Source organism: Nicotiana tabacum, chromosome 8 (assembly GCF_000715075.1).
Source record: "Nicotiana tabacum cultivar K326 chromosome 8, ASM71507v2, whole genome shotgun sequence".
NCBI lineage: Eukaryota > Viridiplantae > Streptophyta > Magnoliopsida > Solanales > Solanaceae > Nicotiana > Nicotiana tabacum.
Window position 1 is genome coordinate 9502791 of NC_134087.1, and position 9159 is coordinate 9511949.

Genomic DNA, 9159 nt, shown 5'->3' on the forward strand with positions numbered 1-9159 from the left:
ACGTCATGAATCTTTTTACTTCATTAAACACACATGTACGCTAATTAAACACACAAAGGCTGGCCTTGTGTGGGGACTGTCTAGACAACCTTAACTGAACGCCAACTTTACAGAACTTAAAGTTTGACCATCCTTCTCCACCTTATAATTTCTTCTCTCTTTCCCCTGTCCCGCGGCGCACTATTGAAAGCGAAAAAACAAAAACCAAACCAGAATATGATTAAATTCATTCCACCACTTTCCTTTTTTACACTAGGGTCGTTTGGTTCAAAATATACCAAAATTATAATTTTGGAATTAAAATCAGGACTATAACTTTGACTCTTTGAGTAACTTATCCCATCTTCTATCAAGACTTTTGTATATAAATAATACCGGCTTTACACGAGATAAATTTTTAATCCCAAAATTTATATTAAGATAACCTACCTAATTCCTTGAACCATGGCAGTATAGGGTGCTTTTATATTAGTATATAATTTAACTTATTGTAACAGCTTAGTTGCTACTTCCTCCGTTTACTTTTAATCGTCAAGTATTTTAAAAATAAATTTTTATTTTTACTTGTCACTTTTCGCGAGAAAAATAATTTATTTTTTCTATTTTGCTTTTAGTATTAATTACTCATTCCAAATTATTTTTCAAATCCATAAAAGACTATGCACTAATTAATATAAGTATCATGCTAAATTATACACTTTTTTATTATTTTTAAGAGATGTGCAAAATTAATAATGGACAAGTAAAAATGAACGGCGGGAGTACTATTTATACTAATAAAGTGACATGATTGTATAAGTATGTTGTACGCGGCTACGCCATCACATTGCACTAATAATCCGTACTATATATTGTGTATATAGGAGTATATACAGACTTCCCACCTACTCTGTCCTTCAGCCTCATTTAACGATTCACGGCAACAAGTAGTAGTGCATCAATTTCAAATTAGCTGGAGCCGGCTAATACGAAAATCATCAATTTCCATATATTACTGAACGATTATAAGAGATCTTCAACAGCTGAACTCTTTTTAATTCAATTACACTGTTGACCATCCATTCTCGTCTTTCTTCAATTCTCCGACTGAACTCTTTTTCCGTCTTCTCGAGCGGACGATCTATCGGAAACAGCCTCAGTGTCTGCATATACACTGTCCTCTCCAGACCAAACTTGTAGGATTTATGGTCCGTTGTTGTTGTACAATTATGTCAAGCTTGATGGGCTCAAATGGTTTGGTCTTGGCAACAGCCATGGCTGTCTCTGCCGGCACTGTGCTTCTTTTTGATCTTCTTCAGGAAAAGTATTTGTCAACTATTCAGTTTGAACTTACAAACAATAAACAAGAATATTCCCCACATGGAGAGCATATTCTAAAGTCTTGTTTATCTTCAGGTACTATATCTTCTTGGAACACTACCGTTTGGCTATAGAATTTGCCAAAATATATTTAGAATTTTTTTTTTGGCAAATACATATTTGGCCACAGATTTTATCTATATTTTGGCAAATTCCCAAATTCCAAAACCAGCTAGTTTTGACACAAAATATCACTATTACATCTTTTTTAAAATTGCCCAAGCTTTTGTATTTTATAAAAAAACTTACCATTTATTATTTTGTAATAATGTTGTTTCGTCTTCTCGGTCTTCTGATAGCATATTATGTAGTTCATTATAAAAATGATAACTTTGTACCAAATTTATTTATGTTTCGGACTATGATTTGCGATAATATAATGAATGTTATTGATAAAAGTACTTTTGGTTATGTGTGATAGTTTTTAGAACTTGTGGGTATAAGTCCTTTTTTTTTTTTTTATAAAAAAAAAAAAGTGAAATATGTTTTGAAGCTAGGTTGATTTTTTTTATCTCTATTTGCATGTGACACTTCTCATATCACAGGTGAAAAGAACAAAGATTTGAGGAAGAAGAAGAGAGTTCATTTTGCAGCTAATGTGAAAGATTCAAATGGAAATGGCGAGGAATATAGAAGGGAATTTAATTATAGCAAAGTTCTTAGTAATTCTTGTGGTATGCCAGAATCGTAGAACTTTGTACACTGGGATTCTCAAGAATGGGGTGCATGGACTTCACTCATTGATCAGTAAAAAAAAAAGGAAATATTAAATAAATAAAAAATAGAAATTGAGAGAGGAAGATTTTAGGCTCTCCCAATTTGGTTGTAAATAAATCTTGATGTATGAACATTACTTTAGAATATGAATATCTAGTCGATTGTTTTCTGCCAATGAAATTAACAACATTTAATTTATTACTTGAACCATCAATTTTGAGTTCTCCCTTTAGAGTTGATCAGTTGAATCATATAACACTTGTATTTTATCTAAAATCCAATTTCTGCTATTCTAAAGTAGTATTTTTTTCTAACAGAATGATCTATAGTAGTATGATAAAAAAAAATTCCAAGATACTTGCTCGCAAGGGCGGCTCTAGGTAAGGACAAGTAAAGTTCGTTAAAATAGCACGGACTGAGCTGTTTTCGGATTGGTTATTAAAAAATAGTCAGCGTTTGTAAAATCATTGAAAAATAATCACTATTTTGCTACAACAGGGACCGATCCAACATAATATATTGGAGATCGATGCACCTGTATATGAACTTCCAGCATATTATGCTGGAACTCCAATACACGGAAAGTTCCAACATAATATATTGGAAATTGAAGCACCCGTGTATGAACTTCCAACAGATTATACTAGACATGTATATTATACTGGAACTCTTGTATATTATGCTGAAGTTCCAGTATACTTGGAACTCCATTATAATATGTTGGAGTTCCAGCATCAGTATATTATGCCGGAGTATTTTCCGGATTTTGAATAGTATTTTCGTTCAGATTTATCTTTATATAAAAAATGGTTAAATTTCGATTACTTTTAAAATTATGACTATTTTTGAATAACCAATTGTAAATTTGACTATTTTTGAATTTCTCCCATAAAGTTCTTGCCTTAGGCCCGTCAAATACATAAGGCCCCAAAATGGAGCAGTACTTTATATTTATAATATATATGTAATTTATATTATTACAATTATCAATAAAATATTTTCGATTTTAATATTTTTTTTTAAATTTGGTAGAGATAAGATTGAATAAGTTAATAGAATAAACTTTTCTCTAACTAAATTAAATTATATATTTATCTTCTCATCAATTCTATTTTTTTTATGTATAGTCTTTTTTCATATTTTTCTTTATTTTACTTTCTAATTTCAACTCAGATTCTCTAAGCGCTGGGCTAGCCCGTTTTGATAGCTCGACTAATCTCCTTACCAGATGAATCGCTTCCGTAGTCGAATGCTCCGGCATGAATCCAAACTGATACTCAAAAATAAACACGCACCTCCTCACTCTGGCCTCCACCACCCTCTCCTAAACCTTGATAGTGTGGCTCAACAACTTGATACCTCTTTAATTATTGCAATTTTGGATATCACCATTTTTCTTGTAAAACGGAACCATCGCACTCCACCTTCATTATTCGGGCATCTTCTTTGTATTAAAAATAATCTTAAACGCCTAGTAAACCACTCCAAACTTGCCCGCCCTGTGGTCTTCCAGAATTCCACCGGGATTTCGTCTGGCCCCGTCGCTCTGCCGTTGCACATCTTACTCATTATCCCCTCCATTTCCTCTATCGTAATCTGCCTACAGTACCCAAAATCCCGCCGAATCTCGGAGTGCTCCAACTCACCTAGCACAATGCGTCTATCCCCCTCCTCGTTCAACAGTTTATGGAAATATGTCTGCCATCTTCTCCTAATAAGTGCCTCGTCCATCAATTTTTTGCCATCCTCGTCCTTGATGCACTTGACTTGGTCTAAGTCGCGGGCTTTCCTCTCCCTCACCTTGGCTAATCGGTAAACAACCTTTTCCCTCGAGCTCCTCGTACAAACAAGCAAACGCCACGTGTTTAGCTATCGTAACTGCTAACTTCGCATCTTTCTTTGCCTTTCTGTAACACTCCCGATAAGTCCTTTTTTCCTCCTCGTTTGTACTCTTCACTAGCTTCAAATAAGCAGCTTTCTTAAAGCCCTTCGTGACCCTAGGACCTCTCTAGCAGTTACCCTTATGCAATTCGCAGTCGTGAACCACATATTAGACGCGTCCCCTACTCATCCAAGCCCTCATAGCCAACAACTTCTCCCCTGAGCTTTGTACTTGGTCAAGTTACCCCTTGATCTTAGGTTGTTTGCACCCCGCCCTCTTACTCCTACACCTCTTGATCTCCATTTGAAATTTACCAATAATTGGTGGATCAAAAATGCAATTAACCCATTTGGGTCTACATGGGGCCCCAAAAAAATAAAATGTTAAATCCATGCTTGATCATTGGGCTAGCTCTCATTTAAACAGTAGAGAAGCAGCGTGAAATAGCCATCTGATGATTGATTGAAAACGCAATTCTTCCCCTCTCCGGCACCGAATCCATTCCTGGAGCGGTATCTCCAGAGGGAGATTGTCCTGACTTTCTCTCTCAGGTATTTCATTCCTCTTTATCTCTTTCTCTCCTTCGATTTGTGCAATAATTTATTACAGTTTCGGCTTATCCATTTCAGGCCCTGTGAAATTACTTTCATTTTCGTGGGCTCGGTGTTTATGATAGCAGCATTGTTTCTAATCGGATCTATTTTAGCTTGGTTTCTCCAATTCATTGCATGCATGGGGTAATATACTTTTGACCTCCATCATTATTATGGATTTTTGTTGGTTTTTGTGCTTTTTATTTAATTAGGGCTTTTTTTGTTAAGGCATTTGACGATAAATTATATTTGAAGAAGGAATTATAGAAATTTTGAACACTAATGGTTGTGATAGGTTGAAAGTCAGCTTAAAAATAGTCTAATTATGTCAATAATCTGAATTGAACCAGTATAAAATGGATACAAAGGATTTATATAGTTAATCCAACTAATTAATCGAGGCATTTATATAGTAAATCCTACTAATTAATTGAGTCATTCTATTTTTATTAGGAACCCATTGGCCTGACCAATCCAAGTGTAGGGCCCAGTGTGAAGCCCTTCCTGCCAGTGTTTCTCCATTCCGCGGTCTCGAAGCCGAGACCTCTGGTTAAGGGTGGAGTGATCCCATCCACCCCACACCCCTTGGTGGTTTGAGTTATACTTGATTGATAGTGTATAGCTTTGAATAGTGATAAAATCAGTTCACTAGGGAAGTATTTAATTTGTTCAGATTTGTAATCCCGAACTTATGTGTTTTCTAACATTTTTGGTTCTCGATGTTTAAATTTCTTTATGAAGTAATTAGGTTGTGGTGGCCGAAAGATGGCGAAGGAGGAAGGCGGAACAACTTTATACATTTAAATTTGATTCTTTGAGGAAGAACTTTTCACAACATGTTTTTAGATGCAAAAATTGCAGTTCACTTGTCTTTGATGATGTAGCCTAGGAGTTTAGAGCAGTTATAAAAACTAGCTACTGCAAAATGTAGGTCTCTAAGTTATTTTCCTCAAAAGGTAATCAAACTTAAATCATGCTGTTATGTGCTCGAAGCCAGTCTATACGATGACGGAAGAAACTATACACGTAAGGGATGGTACTTTGCTCTTGTCATCAGATAGTCCAAAATCTCGATCTCACCATCCCGTATAAACCTCCATGAATTTGTAACTTATCATAGATAGGTAAATAAACTTGACATTTCAAATTGTTTATACAGTAGTTTAGCCTCTAAACCTCATTAAGAATACAGGTCCATATGGTTTTCATCTCAAAGAAAAAAAAAAGAACACAGGTCTATATGGTTTTTATGATCTCCAGAAGAGTCAATCTTGATGAGGTGGAAAAGTTGGTTCCTCCTTGCCCTATTGCCATTTCGTGCTTTCCATCATTTATGTAGCACAGGAATTACTTTTGAATTAACTGACTGTAGACCTCAGTTTTATGTACTCTTTACTGGTTTATGTATTCTAATTGATTCTTACAGAAGCAAATGCCATTTGTAACAGAGCAGTGGTTGTCTGGGATCCGACAGTAAAACCAAATTAACTTCCTCAGTACATGAGCCATTGAATGGGCAGGAATATCTAGATCAGGTAGTCCATAAAGCTAAACTATCAAAGGATTTTTGGACAACCAGCACGTGTGACATGGAGAGCAACAGTGCCGCTCAGTCACGAGGAAGTATCTCGTCAATTAGTACATCTACCCAGACACATGATGCTCATGGCGCTGCAAATACGAATGAACATTCCGAATTTGTTAATCATGGTAGGTATTGAATCTCCTATTGCTCACTTACCTTAATACCTTTTCATACCTTTCTTTGTTGCCTTGTTTTACGACAAACCACTATGCTTCCATTGCAAACTCTTCTACTCAACACGACCAACATAAGAGATCTCAGTTTGAATCTGAACTTTAGATGGATAAAGCAGTATTCATGCCTCAGCAATAGTTTTTTCCTTTCCTTTGTTCTCTGGTCCTTCTCCCTCCCTTTCTAGACGGATGTGGACCTGTTGTCAGCCATGGATCGTATCGACTGATTATTCTTCTCAAAATGTTCCTTTTCTTGCCCCTAGTGATTTTCTAGTCTTGAAAATGATTTCATAATGCCTCGCGAGCAAATATGTGGCAAGAAAGTTACTCCAATTGACAAACCTAGTGGGTGTTTGTTGTCAAACTTCTCTGGAGCCTAAATCACTTTCAATATAAAAGAAGATACTTGTAATTTTTATCAAATATCAATTCTCCAGAATGCGGATGCTCCAGATAATTTCTCCTAATTCCCATCCGGAATGTTAAAAGTTCTTAAAGATTGCTCTCTGTGTCTGTGTAAAAGGTCCTAAGTTTAATCAACCAATAGGTTTTGATTAAATATATTTTTTGATTTGTTGAATCTTTCCCTTGTTTTTCTGGTCCTTGTCATCATCTTTTGTCTATTTCTATGAGTTATCTTATGCAGCTAGTTCTCTTCTGTTAGGAGTCCTTCTCTGGAGCCAAATCAGACAGCAATGGGTTGGACATAAAATTCCCGAGAAACCAAAACAGCTGCTTGAACCCAAATTAAGGTTTGAAAGTTATAATTTTTACCGTACTATCTGATGTGTTGAGAACCCTGCACTGTCTTGCATCAAATGACTAAAAATGACCTAGTACTTCAAGTTTTAGGTTCTTATTAAACAACTGAGGCATGTTTTATTGTCACTGCCTTTTTCGGTTCTTTGATAAAAAACAAGGAATTAAATCGTACATGGTGTTAGGCTGCACCTTATTTGAAAAAGTGTGCTGTGCGGCAGCTAGATGCAGAAAATTGAAATTTAATTTTCGCCATCGATCCATTTGTGGAATTCAATTAAAAGATAATAATTTTGATTTCCACATGGCCGAAGGATCCAGTAGTAAATTCTTCTTTTCTTTACTCAATGAAAGCTATGTTTCTTATTAGACTAGACTAGATTCAATACTTGTGGAATGGGTAGTTCTCTAAGTAATTGAGTTTCTGAATTGTGATAATAAAATGTAGCGTTCTATAACACTGGTATGGCAAATGTACGACATTCACAATATCTTCTCTCTTAAACAAACTAGATCCAAGCAAAATAAGGCCCAACATGTTCTGTAGTATTGATGTTAGTTGTAAAGTTTTGCACTAAGGAGCTATGTTGCTCGGACTCTTCGAAAATGTCAGTGGGTGCGTGTTGGATCCTCCAAAAGTAGTGCATTTTTGGAGGATCTGACACGGGTGCGGCTGTATTTTGGAGAGTCCGCACAACATAGCTAAGGAGCATATTCAACGGTCTATTAGTTGGTGTGAACACCTCTTTGGTTTAATAACCTTTTTTAATGAGACATGTTGTAGCAAGTTTTAAAAATCAAACTGCTTAAAGCTCCGTAGAGGTTTTTATATCCCATGTGAATATGGCACACATTAGAGTTTAGGGGAGGCTCTTTGGCCTTCGCCAAATATGTTGAATTGTTTAACCGCATAATACTATTATCATCTTCTGTCTCATTACTGATCGCTATGTATTGGCTGTAGCATTTCCCTTTAAAGTTGGATACAAAGGTCAAAATTGAGTCAAAATTTGCTTTTCTATGGTGGTCCTACCTTAGGATTTAAAACTGAAAGAGGTAAGGCAGCAGCGGGGATGATGTTTGTCAATGATTTGCACAAGTAGGATATCCAAATGTTTAGTGTGGATTTTAGAAGAATAATCATGCTTGGACATTTTGTTCTCTGCTCAGGTACATTTTTTCTATTGATGGATCTTACTTTCAGAGAAAATTTGGTTTTGCAGCTGGAATGCTACCTATGATAGTCTGCTGGGAAGCAACAAGCCATTTCCCAAGCCTATTCCACTTGCTGTAAGTCCTCTAGACTAAAAAGCTTAGATGCACTGAATGCTTCTCATAACTTTCCCACTGTTATAAAAAATGAGCTTTATTTAACTGTTATATATCCGCTCATATAAAACGGGCAGGAAATGGTAGATTTTCTTGTGGATGTTTGGGAGCAGGAAGGAATGTATGATTGAGATGTTGCAAGGCTGTGGAAAAATCGTCAAAGGAGTAGGGCTTTTTAGGATGATCTAAACTTGATTTGGTTCACGGAGAGCTTACTAGGTGTGGCGTGTTTTGTAAATGACATGTAATCAATCTACTTCGGCGTACATTTAAACGAACTCTTGTGCTGGGAAAGTTGTTCACATTTATGAAAACTGATGACTCTTCTGGTTTTGGCAGTGGATGTTTATTTCTTATGCTCTATTAATCGATTAAGGGAAAAGTAGAGAAATTCCACATTTGGGCCGACGGATATGAAGTTTATCTTCAAAGTCTATCCTAATTAAGCAACTTTAAATTCCGTGTGATCATCTCCTCCTTTCAACCAGAGGGAATAATGGTTTGATTTCTTTGTTTTATTTTCTTCTTTGTGTCTGACGAAAATGACTTGTAAAAGCTTTATTAGTTTAGTTTTATAACAGAAACCGAGCATGTATCATTTCCTGTCCCAAGCATCGGGCCAGCGACAACTCAGTGGCATTACTACTAAATGGTTAATTCGTCAACCTTGTCTTCTATATTGGTTTGATTGTTCCTTCCGTCTTCAGATTTAAAATAGATGTGGAACAGTGATAAAGTTCGATAAATAATTTCGAAATGCGT

General features: G+C 35.8%; 1 protein-coding gene across 6 annotated transcripts; it reads left to right on the forward strand.

The window, feature by feature from the left end:
- The first annotated feature begins 4350 nt into the window (after positions 1-4350).
- LOC107830393 (uncharacterized) lies at positions 4351-8735 on the forward strand. Of its 6 annotated transcripts, none has more exons than XM_016657933.2 (6): positions 4351-4509; positions 4588-4695; positions 6000-6261; positions 6974-7061; positions 8239-8358; positions 8475-8735. In XM_016657933.2, exons 2-6 carry the CDS (start codon positions 4687-4689, stop codon positions 8482-8484), a joined length of 489 nt encoding a protein of 162 aa, XP_016513419.1. In that variant the 5' UTR covers positions 4351-4509; positions 4588-4686; the 3' UTR covers positions 8485-8735. The 6 variants fall into 6 exon arrangements, with proteins under 6 accessions (XP_016513419.1, XP_016513420.1, XP_016513417.1 ...); XM_016657934.2 differs by having other exon boundaries at positions 8292-8358; XM_016657931.2 differs by having other exon boundaries at positions 6005-6261.
- Positions 8736-9159: the final 424 nt, after the last annotated feature.